The sequence below is a fragment of the Grammomys surdaster genome, unplaced genomic scaffold (genome assembly GCF_004785775.1).
Source record: "Grammomys surdaster isolate TR1022 unplaced genomic scaffold, NIH_TR_1.0 124988, whole genome shotgun sequence".
Lineage (NCBI taxonomy): Eukaryota > Metazoa > Chordata > Mammalia > Rodentia > Muridae > Grammomys > Grammomys surdaster.
In genome coordinates, this window is record NW_021619916.1 from 334,130 (window position 1) to 359,456 (window position 25,327).

Here is a 25,327-nt window from a genome sequence, read left to right on the forward strand (position 1 = left end):
AATCCTGTTACTTTCACTAAACTAGTTAGAGTTGAAGCCAAACTCTCACAAAATCCAATTTGGAACACAAAAGTTTATTAGAATAAAAACACATATCCATATCCAACATTAAAATTATTTCATGTCACATGTATTTCTTTTACCTGCATTAGTTTTTAAAAAATGCTTTAAAACTCTATGCCTTAAATAATTTGCATATATGTAAACAAGTCTTAGATTACCAAAGATGCCATTATACCTGTTAGATATTGAACATCAACCTTTAGGGATGGGATCTACAAGTTTCACTCTATTACACTAAGCGCTACTCTAAGTTTTTTGAAGGATGGAAGGAAGAAAGGAAGGAAGGAAGGAAGGAAGGAAGGAAGGAAGGAAGGAAGGGTAACCCACTTGAGATGAGGTAAGAGGCAAAATCAGAGTTTAGTACCAAATGTTGACACAAGAATGTTAAAAGCATTCATGGAAGTCACTTTTTTTCAGTGTTTGCATAGTCTAGGTTATTTAAAAACAAATTTTTAAAAAAACCACCCAAATTTATTTTTATAGAAAAAGAGACAAATATCTTATTCTACTTAGGATCTGTTTTTTCCCCTAAGTCTTTGTCCCATTTAGAAAAAAAGAAGAATATGAACATTTATAAGTCCATCAAAGAGGAAAAAAGGACAGGGTTAGGTTTGACATTTCAAGCTGCCTTTAGGAAAGAAAATTAAAAACAGAGGTAGATGGTTAAATATTAGCGGCCAAGTTGCTCAAATGACTAATTTTTGCCCCGGTATACATTTACTCAATTTTTATATTTGAAGCCAAATAGTAAATAACTTGAGGAGAAGAAAGTAAGACCTATCAAAAGTTATCTTCCTTACATCAACAAAAAGTAACCCAGGCTTGGGAACCCTGTTAAGGATGTGATTGTTCAAAGCACTACAGTTCATGCACTTGTTAAAGCGAGAGAAGGGCCTTGCTGCTTCTTAGGTATATCTGAGGCTATGCCCCAAGCCACACCACGCTTGCTCAGTCAAAGTAGGACTGAAGGGTGCCCCGGCGCCGGACATCGCAGGTCCAGCAGTGGAAGCCTCCTCCCAGGGAATTGGCATTTCGAATGTTAACCTTAATGGTGCTGATACCTGCATTGAAAGAGAACGACAAGCCCAGTTAGATAGACTTACACGAAGTCCCTCTACAGAGAGTAAAGTCCAAACACCTGGAGGAACACTGCGGTTCAGGTCCTTCAGGATGGTCCAGTCCACAGTGGTCCTTTCTTCTAGAATCTTTTTATCATAGATTACATTTCATCTAGCCCAGACCACCACTAATATAACATCTTCAACAAAAAAGTCAGAGACTCAAGTTGTGTTCTATTGTCTGTTCACAAATCAACAGCCTGGGATCAGATATACCTACCGAGTACTAAAATTAAGTACTAAAAAGTTGACTGTACATAGGTACAATGAGGGTCATTCATCTTTTACAGACTAACTATGCCAGGCCATCTCAAGGAAAGAATGCATCAGACCTGTAGTTTAATATCCGGGTTCTACGGTTACTCAGCTACCAGGACTGACCAGACAACTAGTTTTATCTGGCTCTGTTTGTAAGGACATATTTACAGTGAGATCGAGCCATTTAATTAACAGCAAGAATGTTGTGTTAGACACAGTAGGCCTTTAAAATAGATAATCTCATCCATTTCTCCTTCGTTTGGGGAGGCAGGTGAGCTGTAGTCACTATAGTGCCCACTGCATGGGGACAAGAACAAGGAGCCATGAGAAAGACCCCCAAGGTGCTCCCCCTTCATGGGGCTTGAAGACTAAGAGTGGGGTTTGAATGTGGGATGAGAAACTTCTATGTCCTGTCTAGTCATAGGATATTCTTCCTGAATTGGAGGAACTCATAGCTACTTGGTGAAACTTACAGAAGTTCTCTACCTCTAAAATTTTGACTTTTAACTACAAAACTAAAATGTCAAATCAGATTATTTGACACTTTCCACTAGTTTAAGTTGAGGGAAAAAAATCATAAAAGATGAAAAAGTTGAACCCAGGTAATTTTGTTACTTAATGAAAGCCAAGGAGAAGTGTCCTGTGTTATGGGCTCAACCATCAGATTCTGCTCAATTCAAAACCACCAGGCTATCTTATTTTTAAACTGATTCTACATTACAGATGGATGCAGCAAATAGGAAAATAATCCTCTATGGACTATATCTGAAATGTAGAGCAAAATTTTAACAACCTGAGCTCACCAAATAAGCTATTTGGCTATATCCACGTTCACCCTGAGGATATGTCGAATGGTTCACACACATAATCTGTGTCCTTTGGCTCATGTGAAATCATTTCTTTCACTGTTTTCCTTAACAGTATTAGAATCCTGGTCTAAAACATAAATGGCAGAATAGGAAAACTTTGCCCCAAGTAAAAATCAATCCTGTTCTTTAATAGTGGAATGACTGGCTGGCGTCCTTTGTTGCATTTCAGAACCGTGGTAACTGATCTTAATGCGTGCACGAGTCACTTTTCCAGTTGTGTCCTTTTAAGCCCCCCAAAACACAAAATTACCACTAAATCACTTCTAAAGGACCTTCAGTAATTTCTTCCTTGGAGAAGGCGGAGAAACTCGTTGAGTATTAGTAAGTCTCAACACACAGGCACAAGGAATCCAGCAGAACTATAGAGGCTATTAACTATCGAGCTCATGACGCATTCCCTACTTTTATTTTTTATTATTATTTCTTTTTTATTAGTTATTTTATTTATTTACATTTCAGATGTGTCCCCCTTCCCAGTTTCTCCTCTGCAAACTTCTCATCCCCTCTGCCTCCCCCTGTCTCTATGAGGGTGCTCCTCCACCCACGCACCCAATCCCACCTCCTACACTGGGGCTTCAAGTCTCCACAGGATCAAAGGCCTCCCCTCCTACTGATGCCAGATAAAGCAATCCTGCTACATATGCAGCTGGAGCCATGAGTCCCTCTATGTGTACTTTTTGGTTAGCAGTCTAGTCCCTGTATTCCCAACTTTCAAAGACTATGCTTGTTAGAAACAAAAAACACGCCAGGTGGAGGTGGCGCATGCCTTTAATCCCAGCACTTGGGAGGCAGAGGCAGGCGGATTTCTGAGTTCGAGGCCAGCCTGGTCTACAGAGTGAGTTCCAGGATAGCCAGAACTACACAGAGAAACCCTGTCTCGAAAAACCAAAAAAAACACTAGACAATTATAAAATAACAAATTGGTATCTTTAAAGGGAACAGAAATTGAATTCAATCAACCAAATATTAAACTAGGCATGCCTATACTTCAGCTAGTAGTGAACGTTAACACCGTGACAGCGAGCTACAGTCATCACACATACCCAGCTTCTCAAACATCTTTTGAATTGGGACTTCATTGGCGTCTACCATCACACGCTTCTCATCTAGCATTAAGACGTTCATGGAAAGCCATTTGGATGACATCCAGAGGGGATGATCTGCAAATAGCAACAACTGTTAAACAACGAATACCTGATGCCATTCTTGCTTAGAGCAGTGACTTACCAGGGAAGGATGCTGAAGTGACAGCCCAGTCCCTTTCCTGCCTCACCTCCCACATGAAAACCTATTTTACTATCTTACTCTTTTTTTACTGTTTTTTTTTTCTTTCTGACAAGTTTTCTCGGTGACACTGAACTTGCAATCCTCCTGCCTCAGCCTTCTCTGTGCTGGTGTTACAGACACTCTGCTCCTAAGTAGTTTTTGTACTACTAGGGATCAAACCCAGGGATTTAAACATGCTAGGCAAGTGCTCTACCACTGGGCTACATTCCCAGCTCTGAGAACATAGGTTTTAATTGTAAAACAGCATATCTATAAATACCACAAGTGAACCCATGTGGAATTCATCCTATCTTATTTTATGTGAAACATGTGGAATTCATCCTATCTTATTTTAAAAGTCATATCTTGCTTTATATAATATTTTAAAATTCTGTTTTCTAGTTTTATTTCCTATAAAAGAAAAACTCACAAACACGTGTCGCACCCTGACTCTAGGTCAGCCATGACTTTACTGCTCAGTGGGGAAATGCCGACTCTAATTTGGTAAGACTTAGTGATCACTACAGGTGAAGACCCTTGATCAGGAAGGATGTAGAAGTAGACCTACCGTCGGGGATGACTGGCGTTGGAGGAGTAACTATGGTCCATCCTGCTTTCTTGAAAAGATCAATCTGTAAGATCAAACAACTCAACAGAATTAAATCCACATTTGTTATTTGGTTTCTGGCAGTCCTTACTTTTTATTTTTTTAAGATAGAGTCTGCCATGTAGCCCAGGCTGGCCTTGATCTTGCAATGTACCAACCTCAGCATCATAAGTGGTTAGGATTAGAGGCATGTGCTATCATGCTCAGCTCTCTTTACCACTAATAACTCTGTTTGGGAACTCTTTATGTCTCCTTCATTTCCAAAATAAGGATGTAAAAAAACGTTTAAAAGCTGGGCAGTGGTGGCGCATGCCTTTAATGCCAGCACTTGGGAGGCAGAGGCAGGCGGATTTCTGAGTTCGAGGCCAGTCTGGTCTACAGAGTGAGTTCCAGGACAGCCCAGGCTATAAAGAGAAACCCTGTTTAAAAAAGAAAAACTAACAACAACAACAAAAAAACTTTTAAAAGTTGATGATTTTGTTCAAATTCTAGTTTAAAATAGCTGTGGAACTGTTTGCTATTTGTTGAGTCATTGTCTTCACTCTGTACACAGTGGTGATACCTCCAGGCTCCGGTGGGTAAGTTCAAACAAAATGGGTCACAAAACCAACCCAAAAGTCATAAATCTGGGAAGAGACTGGCAGGGAGGAGTTTCATTGGGAAGATGAGAAGGTTGAGGAGAGAACGCATTGTATGTCCGAAGTGGTGCTGGTGGGTAGTGGTGGTGGTGGTGGTGTGTGTGTGTGTGTGTGTGTGTGTGTGTGCGTGCGCATGAGAGAGAGAGAGAGAGAGAGAGAGAGAGAGAGAGAGAGAGAGAGAGATCTTTTTCTCCCAGCAACGCTATCAGGCAACAGAGCTATTAAAGCTTTTCAAGTTTCAAAATTTAAAATTCCAAAGATACTTTCCTCATTAAAGAAAATTTAAATACCTCCTATTTAGTTACAAGAAAACACCATTGTGAGGTTGCCAAGCTCACAGTCTGTATGATCCACAGCTCCAGCATTTTGCACGGCCATGAGTAAGGGCAAATGTCAGAGATGTAGTCTCAAAGCACCATGGTTGCCACTAGATATCCATTACAAGTCAGCCATCTCTACTTACAACCGTACACTCACTTAGAATATCAACACATTCTACTAAAATGAAACGCATCATCCTGGTCATTATGTGTGAAAATAAGGGATAGAAATGAACTGTGCACAGCATGAAAGTACTTTTTAAAAGTTGTCCTACAGCCTTGCAAATAACTCACTGTCCAGCTGGAGGGAGACGAGAGGCTGAGGGAGATAGAGAAAGAGCAGCTGAGGTTTGGCAGATCTGCCCCTCCCCAGAGTGGGGCAGGCTGAAGAGAATCTGACCCACTTGAAGGAGAAGACGCCTACTGCTCAGTGGCATCGCTCTGGCCACATGAAGTCACTTGCTTATAATCTTGTTGAACCACAATTGGAAATCACTGTTGAATAATAATAAGACATAAATTCGATGCCTTGACAACAGCAAACAGTTAAAATCTAAGTCTGATGCTACTATGCTAACCATCACAACAGCAGTGTAGACTTCTGCACATTGAATATCTTGTAAATATACTATGAGAAATTCAAAGTCTGATATGAATGCCGCTGACCAGTGCTAAATTTGTCATTTAGAATCACTGAAGTGTTGGGAGCCAACTCCTAGCAGAAAGCGGCTATCATCTTTGCAGCCATCTTGGGCCATAAATTCGCAGGTTGATACTTTTCCACCTTGACAAGAGACTTGTTTTACTAGCATGATGTTTTTGCAAGCAGGCTACAACAGCTGAGCACATTCTGATAAACATCTTGTTTTTCTCAGACATATCCTGGACTTGTTGTTTAGTGTCCCCAGCTGCAAGGCACTCATGGTAAAGTGTCTCCAGCTGCACTCCCCTGCTTGTGCTTATATACCCATGATTTTCTTTCAATAAACGAGCCTTGATTAGAAAACTCTGTCTTGGCCCCATTCCTCGTGTCTCTTGTCCCTCCATCCCCACTCTCTCTTTTGCAGATCCCGTTGACTGACCTGCAGACCAGGTCACTGAAGGTGCCAATCTTTTGTTTAAATGAAGTTGCTATGGTCTCTAGCTTTTCTGGTGTGCTAAGAACTTTCCTACCTGATGACATGGACGGTCAGGGTTGGAGAGTACAAGACCAGGTCCAATGATGTTGAAGGTGGCATCGATGTGCATTGGATTGGGGTCTTTAAAAGAGATGATATGAACTCTGTAGTCTGGAGCAAGATGCCTACGCATCCACTCGATGCCCAGGTAGTTTGTAACCTGAAAATAAAAAAAACAATCTTTAAAAGATTCCATTCTAAGTTTGGAAAACCAAAAGTTTGTAGGATCTAAAAGTTGTTAATTTAGGAATAAAGAACGCAATGACGTAGGTGAGATTTCAGAGCTGGCCTTTAGCAACCTGGCTTCTCTGTGCAAAAATATCTCTTCCAGCTCGAATGAAGTCAGCAGCATCAAAGCAAGGCTCGAACTCAGTTGTCACGAACTTTCCCTGAGCGGCCAATTTGTGTCTGTCTTCCACAGAATGGATGGGATAATCCTAGTTGGAACAAGAACGGACACACATAATGTGTTTATTTTTTTAATGAACTTATTTACAAGAATATACATGATTTTTTAAATTAACTGGTTCAATACCACCATTTCCCAAATTACTGCCAACCAACTCTTGATTAAAACATCCACAGAAAAGATGTTAGTCTGTGATAATCAATTCTAACAGCCAATCTGATTGGGTTAAGGAAAGCATAAGGAATTAGTGAAGCATACCCCTTGGTATTTACAGAAACAATTGGATTATAAAGGGCTCTAGCCTAATCAGTGGATGAAATCCTTGATGGAGTCATAAGATTGAATTGTTGAGAGGTGGTAAAAATTTAGGGGGTGGGGCCTAGTTGGGAGAAAGTGGGTTACTGCAAGTGTGTCCTCAGGAGGTGGGGGCATCTATTTTGTTCTAGTCTCTTCCTGTATTCCCACTCTCTTTTCTGTCTGCCAAGAAATCAAACATCCTGGATGCTTTTGCCAATACTTTGTTCTGCCTAAGCATATGTGTGGGGCCAGCCAATGAAATTCACCAAGGTACCAACCAAAATAAGTCTTTTCTCACTTTTATTCTTTCTCTCAAGTACCTTGCCACAGCAAACACAAAAGTAATATAAACAAATCAAAACAATAAAACCATCACCACAACAAAATGTAAAGCATTGGAGTAACTTCCTGCTGCTTAGAAACAAGTGGTGCAGGGCAGTAACTGATTCTGAAGACAGCCAACACACACGGACGCATGCAGCTAGTTACAATACTGAAAGCCAGTGGGATGAAGTCACCCTGCTCCTTTAGAGAAGGAATTTGGTCCTGAGCCCAATTCCTACCCTAAAACAAGATGCAATGCCTCTCCCTGCCAAATTTGGATTTGCCTGACTTACTTTTTCATTTCTATCTTTAAATGCCTAGAGTAATTTTAAAAAATTATTTCTATAAGTAATTTTTCTATGAGTAATAGTTAGCTTAGTAAATATACACCCCTTGTATTTGTAGACGGATTGTTTCTACTACCCCATAGATACTAAAGTCTATGGACGTACAATTCCATTGCATAAAATTGTATAGCATTTACATAGGAACAACGCATGTCCCCTACATCCTTTAGACCATCTCCAGAGTAGTTCTAATCCTCAGCATAACCCAAATGTTGTGTAAATAAACCCTACACTATACTGTTGTTGAACGACAAGATAAGCATAATGTTCAAAAACATTACTTATTGACAGTTGGTTGAATTCATGAATGCGGAACCTGCAGGTAAAAGCTCAGCTACACCTGTCATCTCACTGTGAGTCTGGCCTAGACACCAGATTATTTTGCTGAAAATAAAAGAGAGACTTTAGCCTAAAGATTTTTGAGATTCCAGCAGTGAACAGCAATGTGCCCTTAGAACAAGTTCTTCTCCCTGTGATGAAATCATACCACTCCCTTCCAGAATTCTTATTAGAATAAACACAATTGATGATATATCCTGAGCCCAGGACTGGGTCCATAGTAAGCAATAAGTACGAGCTATTATTACTGCTGCTATGATCATTAACATTTGGTGTTAGTTTCATCTAAACATAATCAGTTTTTAAAACTGAAAATACGTAATATATGCAAAGTATCAAAGAAGTCCTTCTTATCCTCTTTGGATAATTCGGAACAGTCACCGACAAGCTGGTCTGTATCTAGGGACCTACCTGGTCATACAGTTCATCAGCCATTGTGGGCTTGGGTGCTGTTGTCCACTTGGCCCCACGGTGGAAGTAGTCTTTGATAATTGACCTGTATGCTCGGTACTCAAAGAAGCGTGAGCGCCATGCCATGGGAGCTTCTATAATCTCATTCCCCACAACCATCAGGATGTCTCGAGGCATTGCACTGTATAAACCTATCAGACCAAAGAGTCCCATGGGAACCTCAGTGACTCAAATTCCCAAGGCATTAAAAGATGTATAACATGTCTTTGTAGAAGAATGTTTACTAAAAACCTTGCATGTCTATATATTTCTATAAAACACGGCAGATGCAATGATATACACTAGAATAGATTGTTGACAAGAATTCCCTGTTGGGTGGTGATGTCAAACAAAAATGGAAAGGAAGAAGTGAGAAATTTTGAACCTTCTCTACTTATAGCCCTCCCCCCTTAAGATACAGAAACAGATTTTTTATTTATTTATTTATTTAAAGACAGGGTTTCTCTGTGTAGTCTTGGCTGTCCTGGAACTCACTCTGTAGACCAGGCTGGCCTCAAACTCAGAAATCCGCCTGCCTCTGCCTCTCAAGTGCTGGGATTAAAGGCATGTGCCACCACTGCCCAGCTAGAAACAGAATTTTTAATGAAAATTAAAAACTAGGCTAAGATCATTCTGAAAAATAATTAAAGAACTCAAGCACAAAAGCAGTTGTGATGGTGTGTGTGTGTATCTGTGTATGATGGTGTGTGTGTGTATCTGTGTATGATGGTGTGTGTGTGTATGTGTGTGTATCTGTGTATGATGATGATGATGATGTGTGTGTGTGTGTGTGTATCTGTGTATGAGTATGTGCACTTGTGGAGGCCAAAAGATGGTGTCAGATCCTCTGGAGCTAGAGTTACAAGCAATTCTGAGCTGTCCGATGTGAACCCTATGAAGGCTGAACCCTCAGGTTCTCTGCAAGAATAGCAATCACTCTTCACCGCTGAGCTATAGCTCCGCCCCTCTGTTTCCCTATGTTGTTAATGAAAATCAAGGACAGCTCACTGTTCTTATGTAGAGTGTCTACCACAGTTAGACATTTAGAATGTGTGTATCGCAATCATATCAAAATGAACCACACTCTTCCTCAATAAGCTTCAAAGAATTTAGGATTCTTCAAGAAATCCATAGAGCCTTCTCTTTAAATATCCAAGAAGGAAACAGAAAATCAAGGCTCTGTCAGATTACTTTCTTGACAGCACTGACCTGTAGACTCAAAATCAGGAGTCTTATACTTCAGTGACCAGTCGATGGGGTCAGGCCGCCTCACGGTCACGCCTTCCATTGATAAAATATTGCACATCTCTTCGACCTCAGCAACAGCCTTCTTCAGATGATCTTTGGGAAAATAAAGTCCTCCATTTTTCTGGTAAAATGGCCAGTACTTTTCGTATGTATTGGCCTAGAAGCAGAAGAAAGTAAACAAAGCATTATAGGAGAATGAAGCAGCTGACGGTAGGTTCACAGGCTGTGAACAACTACTTGTATAACATGAGAGGGACCCAGACCACAAAGAGATCTTGCTCAGAGCTGATCCATAGCCTTGAGCCAGGCCATCTTTGCATAGATACCCAGGATTTGTTGAATGAGGATCTCTGAATCATCTTATGTATTTTTAAATATTTAATTTTATTTTCATGTGTGCATGTGTGACCAAAAGAAGCCAGGAAAAGGTGCTGGACTTCCTGGAGCTGGAGTTACAGGCAGTTCTGAGCTGTGCTAGACTTGGGAGCTGGGAACTAAACTAGGGTCCTCAGGAGAAGCAGGAAGTGCTCTTAACTACTGAACATCTCTCTCTAGCCCTTGAATTTTCTTGATACTTTGAGGGCTTTGATCCTTCTGCCTCAGATCTAATGCCCAACCCCTAATAGCTTGTCTGTCCCCAGTACAGGCTTGGAATCTTCCATGCTTCACAGACAAAACAGGATGCAGATACTCCTGTTATAGTGTCTGAATGAAACGAAACAACAGGAGAACAAACAAAGCAAAGTAAGAGAATAAAAACCCTACATTGAGCCAAGACCCTAAACTATCCACAAACTCTTGAGTTCTTTCAGGAAAACATTGCTTCAAGAGATTTTTGTGGGGCAAGATCTTTTAACCGCGTTAAGATTGGGACATGTTATTTAAATGTGCTTTGCATGTCTTTACATGCACGGCTCGCTTTCTCGTTGGATAGAGTTTGCATTTTACAAAACTGCAGCAGTGGAAGCCAGGCTGCGGGGCCTGTCTGTCAGTGTGTCTCACACTTCACATCTCCCAGTTCTCTTGAATCCAATCTCAGGTCACTTCAGGCCCTTTGGGAAGAAATAATTTGATACACAAGTTCACAGAGTCTCAGTATTATAGAAGCTAAGTATGTAAAAACCTTCCAAAGGTTTTAAACAAAACATAAAAATAATAAAAAAAAGAGTTCCTATTAAGATTATTTTGTACTAGTCTAAGTTATTAGTCAGTTTAAAGAAATATACTGGGCATGTGCTTGCTGCATCTTATTTCAAAGAGGGGACAAAAGGGTTAAAGACTCAAGCGCACTGGAGTCTGGTTTGTTTAGCTGGATCTCCACAGCATTTGGCAATCCTACCCAAGAGACAGACACTAAAACATGTGGCCCTTTCCCACATAAGGACCAGGCTCTGAGAAGTCATCTGTTCACTTCCTACCTCAATAAACAGGGCAGGAGCTTCAGCTCTCTGATCGGACAGTGTTCCAAATAGAGTCAGGGTTTTGGCTACTGTGTCCTATAAATTAGAATATTTTCAACTTGACACATAAAACCTTCTAAAACTACAATCATTTATTATGGTTCTTGTTCTTAAAGAGTTTTGGTTTTGTTTGTTTGGAGTTAGGGTCTCATCTTGCGACCCTGACTATCTTGGAATTCACTATGTAGACCAGGCTGGCCCAGATCACACAGAGATCTGCCTTTCTCTACCAAGTCTTGGGAGTAAGGGTGTGTACCACCACACTTAATGTTTCTAATAGTTTTGTTCATCAAGACTGGACTAAATGTCTACATCTTTAATGTCAAAGACATTTTTTCTAGGCTATGTGTTTCTGTTTCCATATTTATCTTAGTCTGCTAAGTATAAAATATATGAATGTAATCTAGCCTCTAGTTGGGCTGGGACCCAGGCTGGATGGTCCAGAACAAACTGTAAAGCAGATCTTTCACATTTGCAGCTGTGTTGTTGGTAACCTAAGGTCCACAGGCCAAATCTAACTAGGCTTCTTACTTTTATAAACAAACAACTAAGGGGACATGCCACACTATTTTGTCTACATAGTGCCTGTGGCCTCCTTCCTGTTATAGCGGCAGGATGGAGAATCCAAAAGCTTCAATGTAGACTTAGTTCTCTGCAAAGCCTGAAGCGTTTATTGTCTGACCCTCTACAGAAAAAAGTTCGTTGGTCCCTGTTCTGATTAACTCGACTTTTGAAGATCTATGAACAAATAGGCTCAATTTCTGACCCAGGGAAAAAAAGTTATCAGCATTAAACATCTGCATACTTTTATGGCTAATCCGATCTTAACAAATCCAAACCAAACCCCAGACCAAAACAACAAGTGGTTCTCTACCCCTAGGTAGCAGCTTCAATAGCAGCTAGAAGCAGGGGATAATAATGACTCTTTATTTCCTTCTCTGACACATCCTGGTACTACTACCCGCCCATTCACCAGTCCCATCTTCTCATGCCAGGCACATCTCCTACAGTCCACTAAGGGACAAGAAGCCTTTGACAATCCAACACTGAACTGCCGCAGGCACAGTCACGTCATCTTGCCAGACTCACTCCACAGTATGCGGCAGGAGTCTCAGAGACAACCTTGCCTTGATATGAAACACTAAGTCAACTATTCAGGGAGAAAAATGTTATTTAAACAGATGTTTGTGAAGTTTATAGTCTGGCAAACGCTGGACAAAGTTCAAATGGTCAGGGAAAATTACATTTTCCAAGAAAGAGTTAGAAATTGTTTACTCTTCCTTTTTAACCTTGCTAAATGAGTTAGTGATCATTAACCAAGTGTTTCCAGGTAAAGAACACTTTATTGTAGTGCATGATGTCTTTAATATCCTGTGGCAGAGATGGAGCTGCAGTCCTGGAAATATTGTAGTCCCCACATCCTAAAACCCTCTGTCTGTCTGTCACATTAATTTCCAAACACTCTCTTCAGAGAGCTAAGGAATACCAATAAGCAAAAACTACTTGTTAATTTGGCAATAAACTTATATTTACATTAGCCTTAATTAATATTATTTTTAAAGCCCTCTATGAAGGGCCTTATTTTTTTTTAAAAAAAACTGTAACAACTATTTATGTTTTACAAAAAGAAAAGGCCATTACGTTTTTGAAATAGTGCTTTCTGACAGCTGTTTCTTATTCCTTAAAAGAAAAAAGAATCCCCAACACTTATGTCTAGTAACATAATTTAAACTCTATTCATCTAGAGAAACTCTACTACATTGTTTTACCATTTTTTTTGAGATGAGGTTTTGCCACATAGGCTAGGCTGGTCTTGAAGGTTGTCTTTAGATGCACAGCAAGTTTAAGACTAGCCTAAGCTTCATGATATTCATCTGTCTGTCTGTCTGTCTGTCTGTCTTCCTTCTAGAGTATATATATATCTTCCATTTACTTTCTTCTTCCTCAATACCTAGCATAGTCTGTCACATAAAACAGAAGTAACCAGGAAAGTAAATGAATCAATATGACTAATCTTCAGCTATTATACTCCCAGCATTGTTTTGTGTTGTACTAGGCAAACTGGATTCATAAAGCTATGACCTATAATTTCCATATTTTGTGCTTTGCAACATTTACCTTTATACCTTTAAGTTTAAGTCTGAGAGGTAGTTTGTAAACTTCTTACTAGGAATTCTGCAGGTCAAGCAAGCAGCCAATAAGACTAGTTCTCCAACTTTTATCAAATAACTAATGCATTGACAGCCTCCTGACTTTAATGGCATTCATTCCACAAGTATTTTAAGCTACAAAGTCTAAAGTCATAAGTCCCGGTGACTAAACACTTCAAATGATGCCTGAGAAGCCTGATTCCATAAGATCACATTGTAGTGGGGCTGAAAAGATGGTTTAGTGGTTAAAACTCTTGCTGTTCTTCCAGATGATCTGAATTCCGTTCCCAGCACTGATGTCTGGCAGCTCAGAACCACATGTAACTCTAACTCCAGGGGATCTGACACCCTCTTCTGGCTGCACAAGTTTTTTTCACAGGCATGCACATGCATGCACACAGGCATACACATGCAAGTTAAAAACAGTTAAAGTCAGATCTTACAAGTGTATAATGGTCAATAGTTTAAAGACTAGTTAAGTGATAAACTATTACCTGAATTTGAATTTTCACAATCAAAATGGTCAGGGATACTTCTTTTCAAGAAAATTCTTTGAAATACTCTGTCTTGTTTTATTTTAAGATATGAGGATAGTATATAAACTAATTTGTTCATCAAATTTCAATTATCAGAGCTAAAGGTATACTCAGAACAATAGGAAGAAACTTTTACTGTGTCTGCCAGGTCTTACTTAAGAACTGTCTTCCTTCAGAATGCCTGTAACTACCTGTGCTTGGCATGGCTCTTTTCTTAACTTTCCTTGCACTTCGACTGCCTGGCGGGCTGGGTGGCATAAGACACTTAGAATCTGCTTCAAGTTATATACATTGTATCTCTCCGAACAGAAATGAAGATTCTTTATGTCAGTGTACTTCTGGTGATGGAGAAGCTGTTACAGATGCATTTCTTTACTTTATTACAAATGAAAATGTAAGTATTTAAAAAGAACTCAAGTATACTCAAGAGGTACTTTTAACTCATGATGGACAAGAACTTAGGAACTGCCTACAAAATGGAAGGAACCGTTCTATAACACATCACTTGAACACTAGCCCATCAGGACCCTGGCCATAAGAATACTGCAAATAAATACTAGGAGTTTATTTTAATAGAGGAACATATTACTTGTTGCCAGGAAATTCTGGAAGGAATTGAGAAAGGCATTTTGTAGCTAGGTAGTTGCAGAAGGGTGCAGGAAAATGGGTGAGAGACACGGGTGGGAGCAAAGGCATGGCTCCTATTGGTCTTTCTTTGCTAAAAATTCAGGTAGAATAATAGGTGAGAAAGAAACGTAAATAGAAATATCCGCTATAGTAACACACTCCTAAGATGAGACAATAAGTAAACTGAGAGTCGTGAAGGTGCAAAGAGCCAGCTTGTGAAGAAACCTGAACGCCATGGGGGCTTTATCTTCAGTAATGGAAGGAGGGAGTTGGAAAAGCAGAGCAATCATGAGGGCACAATGAGTCACATGATGAAATTTGAGTTTGAAACAAGTCACTCCAATGGTGGCTGGGATTCAGTCTGGAGAGGGGAGTGAATGGGAGGGGCCATTGGGAGCTAATCACAAGGTCCAGGAGGAGATGAGCTCCAGGGGGGGGGGGCGGGGGGCGGGGCAGAGGCTGAGGCATGGGGCAAGCTTCCTTTCAAAAAAAGGGATTGGATCCTTGATGTGGAGGATGTGACTGAGGAGAAATCAAAGATCTTTGGTGGTTTGGTTTGGTTAAACAAGACTGACAAACATTAAAAGGAAGAAATGAAAGCTTTGGCTGAGAGGTGTCTGCAACTGAAATTCCAGCTGTGCCAAGTGTGAGGTCCTGTGGCAATGTCCACTATGGAGTTCCTAGTGTAGATCTAGATGAGATGGTAGGGGAGCGGGCTGGGCTGGACTGGAGGACGGACCCGCTGTGAGAATGGTTTTGAGTACTGGGCAAAAAGTGAGACCACAGACTAACAAGTTGTTTGGATATGGAGGCATATCCAAAGAATAGATTCCCAGGACAGTTCTGAACTCCCGGGGTTCAAGAAGGAAGAAAATTGTAAATACTAAATACTGGAGGTATCTAGCAAAATATCTTAAAAAACAATGCCCCTTCCCCAGTGGACTGAAGGCAGTTGCAGAGGAGAGGCGCAGCAGACTCCTTCCTGCAGACGCTGAGGCCCTGCTTCCTGACCCACAGTGCTTCTAGCTTACCTTCACCTCCACTGTGAACGGTGGAACGCAGGCGTTTTCAGCTCTGCCCACTATCACTTCCTCTAAAGGGTCCCATTCGTTGTAAGAGGAGACAGGGCAGTCCTTGGGCAGAGGATGGGTGGCCTTGTCTTCAGCTGCACAGGAATTTCTGGAGGAAGCTGTAGCTGCCTGGGTGCTCTGGAAAGTTCGATGCACCCATCCTGTTAAGGATCTTCCAAGCTTAAAAACAGACAAACAGACAAACACCCAAACACCCAAACAAGGTGTGGTTAAGGTGTGAGAACGCAGGATAACACAGATATGTACTTGAGGGGACCCTAGGATGTTGACTAACAGAGGGGTTTGGGGTGATTTAAAAAAGAGAGAGAAAAACCACATAACTTTTTGTTGATTATAGGCTGTTTTTGTTTGTGTCACATGCTGTAACTTTTTAAAACTCCCAGAAAGATCTGGTTCCCAGCCACCTCCCATCTCTATCTCAAAGTTTCTGCAAACTAACTTTCAGAAACTTTCTTAGAAGATAGGCCATCCTCTTCCTCAAGGAAGTGCCCAGTAAGTCCCGGCAATGTCCAACTGAAGGAGGAAGTCTTTCTTCCTCAGTCTGGAAGGTTACCAAAACGGAGCTCTTTTTACTGTAAGTAACGTGGAATCTGAAAAGACCTTATCTTTCAGAATAAGCAACCCCAACTTTTTAAAAAATATCTGACATATTCCCTCTTTCTTTCTTTTCTTTTTTTTTTTTTAAAAAAGCATTTCAAGACAAAGAATGACTGTCATCTGTAACTTAAGGATTAACCCAGACAGGCACAGAATTTAAACTTAAAAAGCATCTAAGCATGTCAAAAACTTCTTTTCCTTCCTTCCTTCCTTCCTTCCTTCCTTCCTTCCTTCCTTCCTTCCTCCCTCCCTCCCTCCCTCCCTCCCTCCCTCCGTCCCTTCCTTTCTTCCTTCCTTCCTTCTTTCCTTTCTTCATTTTAATGCAGGCTTGTATACCCTAGAACGGGAAGATTCCCTCACCCACTCCCCAGTGAAAACCTCACCCCGCCCCCAAATCTCTATCAAGTTGTTAAAAATCTCCCTAGAGGTGGGCTGGAGAGACCCAAGGGTGGAGATCCAAAGCAAGAGGGAGAGTGACAGCTGTTCCAGAACCAGCTGCTTGCAGAACTCATCTGCCAGAGCTATTCCTGTCAAGGAGCAAGGGAGGGTCTGCAGGCATGTGCTCGGATATCCCAAGGAAGCAGAGGGCCTGGCGGAGCAGCAGGTGGGGGACAGGATGGACTCGTTCCAACTCCCCGTTAAAGCCCGGGGGTCCGTGTTTCAGCTGGAGCTGGCTTGTAGGCTCCATCCATCCCCTCACAGGCATCTTCCCAGAAAACGCCCTCACAGGCCACTGAACCCAGAACATGCCACCCTCTTACTGGGGTGTCCAGTCTCCCTCTGGGTCCCCACCCTGCATCCCGCAGAGGTTCCGAGGTCTCGTAGACACTCACCCGAGAGCCGATGTAGTGCACCGCCTCGGCGCCCCGGCTGCCGCCGCGCAGACACCTCACCCGCAGCATCGCTCTGATCTCCGCTGTTCCGCGTGCACAAGGTTCTAGCCGCCAAGCTCGCGCCAGCTCCCAGCCAGCGGCCGCGCGCGCTGCTTTTGTAGCCGCGCCCAGGGCCCGGCCCATTGGCTACCAGGAACAGGTGGCCTCGGCGTCCGCGGGTCACGTCCCAGGGCTGGCCCTTTTTTAGCTCGTGTCTCCAAGACTGGCTCAGGTCAGCGGCCGCGAAGACCCACAAGGCTACCCAATGTCCATCTGGGATGGTTCGTTCGTCTGTCTTGTTAAAAGTCCATTTTGCAACCTGAATGTGCAAACCTCAAGGACAATCTTAGGCTTAAGTTTAGATGTGTGCACTGACCCAGAACTCCGTGGGACACTGAGAGAAACGACCCCATGTTAGCTTCCAACTTTTGCGACCTGAGCCTGTGTGGTGGTGGTCTTTATAACAATGACCCTTTCAAATGGTCTTTGGCTAGGTGCTCCTGCTTTGAGAAACTCAATTGTGAAAACAGACAGATAATAAGTCGGAAGTAATAAGGGAGGGCTTGCAGTTGGCTTCTCCTTCCGAAGCATCTTAGTAGGTTTCTTTCGACATGACTTGTGTGCTTGATTACAAAGTAGTTCCCTTAACTGGATTTGTAGAACTAAAACTAGAGAACTCGAATAGACTTGTCACTTCCTAACGGAAGGGGCAGATTTGAGTACTTCTTCTTGCCTGGCTGTGTAGTCCGATCTGGCTCCGGCCCTTCGTTCTCCTGGATCCTGTGATTATAGACATGTACGATGAGCACACCAGGCTTCTCTGTGTTGTGTTTTCTAGAAACTGAGAACGGTGGCATTGATTGTCCCTCGTCCATGAGCTAACCAGAGACCAAAATAAACGGTGCCGGTAGAGCCTAGGCAGCTATGAGTTGTATGATTACGTGGTAATACTCTGTCAACAGAGAGGCCCCAAGGTCCTGATATGGTGAGTCTAGGTTCCTATCTTAGCTCTGCTCCTAAAATGGTGTGTGGCTTGGACTCACAACCCTTGACCTTTCTAATGAAGGCTCCATCTGCTAGAGAGGGCTTTGGGGAATCTCAAGAATTTCTCAAAGTTAAAAAAGCACTTTTACATGATAGAAGAACACAATCAACTCTGGGGGCTATGTCTCTGGGTGTACTCAGGGTGACCAGAGATGTACCCCTTCTCAGTAACGGGATTTAAAAAGACAGTTAAGGTTAAGGATATAACAGTAGAGGAGTGCTCACCCATCATGCATTTAAAAACAACCAAACCAGCCAAACAACCAAACCAGTCAAACCAGCCAAACCAAACCTCACCACAAGCCTTATAAGACACCCCCCCCCCCCATAGTGGCTCAGTCTACAGAGCAAGTTCCAGGCTGGCTTAGTCTATCTGATACTCTGTTTCAAACAATGGCTGGTAAATTCACATAAGAACACTTTCACTTTACTTGGTTTCAGTTCTGTCAGAGGTCTGCAAACACCTTATGTCCCTCATTAAAGACATTATTTTTATTTTGAAAGCGTAAGGTCTAAGAGTGTCTGGCTAAGTTAGGGGGCAATTTAGTTTTTGATAATGGGAAACGTTTACAGCCAAATTGACACCCTTATCTCTAAGAGGGAAACAGAGTAGGAAAGAACGAGCCCCACACACCACTCCTACAGTTATAAAAGCAAAGCAAGCCAACCTCCCTGGACTTTATTTTTTCTATTTTGAGGATTGAAGAAAAAATGAAATCAGAGAAAATAAATTAATGCTCAAGTTCAAATAAGGATGCTAAAGTATATTTTCACAACTAGAATGTAGAGAAGAAAGCTACAATAATATTATTTGACTCCTAATGATGTTTTGCTATACTCAGATCAGAGCCTTGCTCAGCCATCATTAGAGAAGCTTCCTCCGCAGTAGATGGGAATAAATACAGAGACCTAGAGCCAGCCATTATGCAGAGAGTGAGAGACCTCAGCATACTGGGTCCTACATGGGATGGACTGTGTGTGTGTATGTGTGTAGGGGGGGTGACGACTGAGACCCTAGATGGATAAGAAATCCATCAAATGCCTGTCTTCAGGGCTCAGGGAACTCTGCAGAAGAGGGGGTGAAAAGAGTGTAAGAACCAGAGGGGATGGATGACACGGCAGAAGCCGAGCCTTTCAAACACAGCAGTACTGAGCACACAGGAACTCACAGAGGCTGTGGCTGCATGCACAGGGCCTGCACAGGTCTAAGCCAGATGGAGTCCCAGCACCGAGAGGGCAAGTGTATACAAGCACCCATTCCTAACCTAGAAGCTATCTCTAACTGATAACCATTTGCAAAAGAAAAAAATTGGCTTTCTCTAGTGGAGTCTCACTTGGTATACAAAGCACCCTTAATGACAGACCTTGTGCCCAGCAGCAGATGGCTAACACGAAACAAACTCAATGCCGTTGTTGGAGGTTCCTTGTCTCATAATGCTTTGTCTGGCCATTATTTTTGATTTTTCTCCCTCACGGATTTTTTTTTGCATCTATATATACTATAGTTTCCACTGTTGTATTTTTATAGAATTTCTGTGTGCATGAACATGTGTGTCTCCATATCCATGTGTTTATTGTGATTTTTTTCCTTCCTGGTAGTTTGTTTTATCCCATTCCAGTTTGTTTTTTATTTTATCATTATTTTTTAGATGCCTGTTTGTATTCTGATGAGAGAGAGAAAGAAAGGGTGTGGATTTGGGTAGATGGGGAGTTGGGGTGGGTCTGGGAGGCAAAGGTGTAAGAAAAACCATAATCAGAATATATTGTATAAAAAATCTGTTTTCAATTTTTAAGATGTATTATTTGTGATGCGTTAAAACATTTCTTGGCAAGGATACATAGAATCTTAATAGCTTACATTGTCTCCAGTTGGCTTGGTGATAAGGTGAAAATTTCTCACTGTAAACTATGTTGTTGCTTTGAATTTTGACATATGAATGAATTATCCAATAAATAAAAATATACATGAAAGATTGCATTTAACAGCAGTATGATCACCAACACGGAGTTCAAAAAGGAAGCCAAGAGGATGCTATCAGTCTATTAATCTGGAACCAGCTAAGGGTGAAATCAGAATATTCACGTCCCTGGAGAAGTGAAACCTATTGACAAGAATGATTTCTCCAACTTTTGAACTCATAAAGCAACCTTCTCCTTTGACGCAGATGAATCAGGGGAGAAGGGAGTCAACCAAACAGTCCAAGATTAAGAGATCTAGAGGCTGAAAGACAGGGCTCTCCTTGTAAAGTATCAAGTAGTACGTAGTCTACTGTGAGACTCCAGTGAGCCCTGTGTAACTCAGTCTTTCCTCTTCAGTAACCCCCTCCTCCCCTCCTCTTCCTCCTCTCCTTTCTTCATCTTTTTTTCACTCTTTCTCCTTTGTCTTCTTTGTCATTGCTATTGTCTACTTCTGTGATGCTAGGGATCAAATTTAATGCCTTTTATATGTGATAATAAAGCACGTGACTTCTGAGCTATATCCCAGGCCACTGTTTTTTTCTTAATGTTGTCTTTCTTACTTGCCTAATCAATCCGAGGAGCTAATGAAACCTTCCTTTCTGTACCTAGGATGCTATAGGATTGGCCTCTTTACCTGATACCCAGTGTTCATCTAACTCATGACATTCTCCTCTGGAGTCTACGACTAGTCCAGTTTTCTTTCTGTAGGTTCAAGGACAGGAAGCCTGTTTTACCTTCCACTATACCCCGAGCATAGTGCCTGACACAGCCCAGCCCTCAATCAATTGTTCGATGCTGAAAGCCCAGCATTGATATCTTACCGTCTTTGACTTCAAATGAAGCTTCCAAAGCTCATGTGGGCAGCCTCTACAACCTTGCAAATCCACATAGGATTTGTATCAACTCTGCATGGCTATGTTCTAACTGTTCAGAATCTCCTAATGAGGAGGATTCTTTCATCAGAAGACCCCTGCAAAGAGAAATGTCCATGAAGGTTAACTGCAGCTATCTCTAAGCATTTAAACTAATCTCATCTTAATCTAGCCTTCAAACTGATGCAGCCCTAAGAAGACGAGAAGAAACAACAGAGTCTCTTTCCAAGGGGACTGTCTTACATCTTTCACGTTAGTTTCCAGGAATCCTCTAGAATTCTGATACAATGAACACTTTCTCCTCTTACGAGTCAAATGTAAACTAAAAGATGGAGGTAGTATCTTGATATCAGAGTATAAGGCAGGAAAATTCCTGCCCTTGAGTGTCACGCTCTGCCTGCAGAGTTAACCAGATACTTGGCCATTTTTCAAAGGCCAGTTCATGTGATAAAATCCACACAGCATATGAGCTCCTGTTTTCTCTCCCATTTCATCCTTGTAGCCACTCTCCCACTCTGTTTCAGCAATCTTCTTCAAGCTGACTTTCATTTTTGTTCCTGGTCTAGGTCTTCCTTGCTCTAAAGCAAGGAAGAGATTTGAATGATTAATCACGCTGCAGAGAATAGTTCAGGGAGTTGCAGCACATTTCACATAGGACAAAATTCTTGACTCTATAATGAACAAATTTTTCCTTAGTGAATGTTTTATTTTTTATTTTTACATTTAAACATTTGTTATTTATTGTGTGTGAGTGAGCACAAAATTCGGTGGGTATACAAATGGATGGAACTCAGAGAACAACCTGCTACGTAGGTCCCAGTATTTGAACTTGGGTCATCAGGCTTGGCAGCAAGCATCTTTACCTGTTGAGGAATATCATTGGCCTCTGGAATTTTCTTAAGGGGATGAATAAAGTTAAGATTTAGAAAAAAAAATGCCATCATGGGGCAGAACGTGTATCCTTTAAGAAGGAGGATTACAAGAAGATTTCTAATTACCCAACTTTAATATCAAAAGCTAGTGACTGTCTTGGGCTAGAAATGCAATAAATAATCTGTAGTTCTCTGATTTTAAATATCTTGTATGCTTTCTTTATGAGATATTATTACATTTATAATCAGAGAAAGAAAACCCTAAAAGCTGCTTTTCTTTAGACACAGACATTTCCTTGTTGTCAGTGATATTTTTTTCCTTTGTAGCTCAGCTCGGACAAAACTGTAGGCACGGCTGTGGGAGAAAGCCTCCCACAGCTGCCTGGCTCCCTCCGGCCCACAGGCTGTTCTGGAGGGGACAGGAGATAAGCGTGGGAAAGTGGTTCTGCCTGGCTCCTTTGCGCACTTTGCCGGGCACTCTGAGCTCTGAGTTAGCTGTTTCACTCTTGTCTCTCTGATAACACTGCTAAACAAATTTTCAAAACTATCGTTCTCCAAAATAAGATTTTCTTTTCTCCAGAAGCCCATAACATCCCAATCTCGGTCAATGTCACAAAAGAAGAAAGCTGTCCTACCACTCTCTCCACCTAGGAGGAAAGTGGCAGAACACTGCTGTAGCCATTTACTGGGGCTTTAAGAAAAGCCTGCAAGAAGAGTTAAGCAGAATTTGTAAGATTAGTTTTAAACTTTTGCTTAGGAACCCTCAATTTCTGCTTCTACTATTATCCAAAATTTAAGGGCAGAACAAAATATGAGGTGGACAGATTTCAAGCCTGCCAATCTTCCTAGCAAAGGCTTCTGTGACATCATGGGGTTAGCTTCACGGGGTTAGCTTCTGGACTAGCTTAGCTCTGTAGCAGGGAAATTTCAGGACCGAGAAGCCCCTTGTAGGGGTGGTGGGGGTGGGAAACCCAAACCATCTCCAACTTTTAGACACTCAAGACTAGTCTTTCTTTGCCCTTGCTTTCCCGTTACAACTTTTGCCTGATTGTTTAATCTTTTTTTTTTTTAAAGAATGTTTAAAACGTAAAAACAAAACAAAATCTTTAAACGGAACTGCCTAGAACATTCCTTACTCTGTGGCTTCTTTGATGGTCACAGGAGGTATTCACTACATCAAAAAGCTTAGGGGAGTAAGGGACTGGAGGGCAGGGAGCAGGTCAGCTGCTGGAGGGCCTCAAACTCAGCGTGAGAGCTCCAAACCCAGCCCTTCCTTCTCATGCCAGGGGTCACATGAGGCTTCCTTCCTCTGCATGGGGTCCTAGGTCTTTATTACTCCCAGCTCTGGGCTACTCTGGGCTCCTTCTATTATGGGCTGGGGAAAGGAGAAGGGAATTTGCTTCCCTAGCCCTTATGGCTATAATTTGGTTCAAAAGCTGAAGGCCACCCACCACTCTTCTCCCACCCCATGTTTCTCCTATAGTCTTGCCTCTTCTTCTATGCTAGAATCAGCATGGTTTCTAACCCGCCTTAGAACTCTGTGTTCACTAGGGTTGAGTCCTTCATAGATGGAGTAGGAAAATTACTATGGGGTTATGAAAATAAGAGTCAGGTGGGCCACGGCTTGGACTCACAAACAGCCATTCAGCCACTGGGTACCCGCTGGGCAGTGCTGGGCCTTCAGGGAGCTAAGCTTTAGAAAGCAGAGAGCTGGTGCTGAGGTACTGCAGCCTTCTCCCTGCAAAGGAGGCAAAACTGAGCTGCTCTTTTGAGAGCACTCTGAACCATACCGTAGGCACAGTGGCTGGACAATGACTTGCCTAAGGTGACACATGAGAATTTAGCCCTGTCTTCAATTTAAGCTAGCTTGTATGTAACATACTAAAATCGTAAAATGTAGCCGGGCGGTGGTGGCGCACACCTTTAATCACAGCACTTGGGAGGCAGAGACAGGAGGATTTCTGAGTTTGAGGCCAGCCTGGTCTACAGAGTGAGTTCCAGGACAGCCAGGGCTACACAGAGAAACCCTGTCTCGAAAAAACCAAAAAAAAAAAAAATCGTAAAACATAATTCAACCTATCATTCAATTATAATTACATCAATTATAACTGTACACTTTTCTCCTTTGATCTTGGAAACTTCAACAATCCTTTCTTTGATCGGAAGTTGCTTTTCATCAGGTTGTTGGAAAGAAGGTTCTCTTCTGGAATTTGATTCCTCCCTAGTTGTAGCTGGGGGTGTGAGGACAGCACCCATGTGTATCTTATCAGACTGCTTCTGGTCCTACTTTCTCTGACCTTCAAGATCTAAGCCACTGCACCTAGGCTGTTTTCAAGTAAAGCTAATCAGGGATATGAAGTCTACCTTTAAGTCAGACAACAAAGCATATGAGTCCCGAGTGATAGGTACTGCTGCTATACAACTGTGCATGACCACAGCGTACATGAAAGCCGGCCTGAGAGCTCTGGAGAACACGCTGAAGGAAGAGCAGGCCAATCAAGAGAACTGATTCTGGCCACTGTTAGGCCTCTGCACTTAGCCTGGGATGAAACACACAACCTCTGTAGCCCTAGCTGCACAAACCAGTTAATCTCATGGCATCTTTTGAGTCCTACCTTTTCACTATTCCATCTTGATGCTTTTGAAAGGCATTGTGTTTGCTTTTCCAGGAAGTAGTTAACTTTTCTTTTATGATGCCGTAAACTGAATTTGCCCGTTTCATGCATAACCTATTTCTAAGCAAATGACAACTTGAGTGTTATACCAGAGACCAGCACAAGAAACACACTTTTCTTAATAGATATGCTATGTTGCAAGCTGTGCAGAGCTGTTGCTGAATTCTTCATTTCCTTAGATGATCACACATGCACACGCACAAAGTTGATAGCATGAAGTATACTATTACTGTTCAGTGCTTGTCATCATTAGAAACAAAGATCACGTTGGAGTTAGTGTAGTCCACATGGAATCTATGTTTGTTGGTAGAGTTATAAAGCATAAAGAGGAAAACCTCTGCCTGCTGCCTAAACATTTTCACCTTAGTAGCATGGTAGGTACTGTGGCAGAGTGAAACAGTCCAGGACAGTGGCAAAGAGTGTGGTCTCAGGAGCTAAATGGTCCAATTCTGCAATTTACTAGCAGAATGATTTTCCTTAATCCATTTAATCCCTCAGTACCCCTGACTTGGGATACTTGAAATGGGGAGAAGAGGAACTAGCAGGACAGGATATTAAGAAACAATGTTGACAGTAGGTACAGAAATGGGGAAGAAAGATGCTTTCCGTATCTGATTCTCACACAGAGCTCATTTCCTTTGCATTATGGCACCTTTTGCTTTTTAAGACAAAAGTTACTATGTAGCCCAGGCTAGTTTTGGACTCATAACTCTCCTATGTCAGCCTCCTGGGCTGATGCATACCACTGCACCTTGCAGGACAACACACAGAACTATCCCTCTCTCTCTCTCTCTCTCTCTCTCTCTCTCTCTCTCTCTCTCTCTCTCTCTCTCTCTCTCTC

The 25,327-nt window shown here is 41.9% G+C and overlaps 1 protein-coding gene across 1 annotated transcript; it reads right to left on the reverse strand.

Annotated features, from left to right (window-relative positions):
* Positions 1 to 53: 53 nt before the first annotated feature.
* Positions 54 to 17,141, reverse strand: Gatm (glycine amidinotransferase). The gene is made up of 9 exons (XM_028784964.1): positions 17,026 to 17,141; positions 15,536 to 15,754; positions 9,693 to 9,888; positions 8,445 to 8,635; positions 6,617 to 6,754; positions 6,313 to 6,477; positions 4,143 to 4,206; positions 3,352 to 3,468; positions 54 to 1,124 (listed from the first exon to the last, which is right to left on the reverse strand). Exons 1-9 carry the CDS (start codon positions 17,092 to 17,094, stop codon positions 1,012 to 1,014), a joined length of 1,272 nt encoding a protein of 423 aa, XP_028640797.1. The 5' UTR covers positions 17,095 to 17,141; the 3' UTR covers positions 54 to 1,011.
* Positions 17,142 to 25,327: the final 8,186 nt, after the last annotated feature.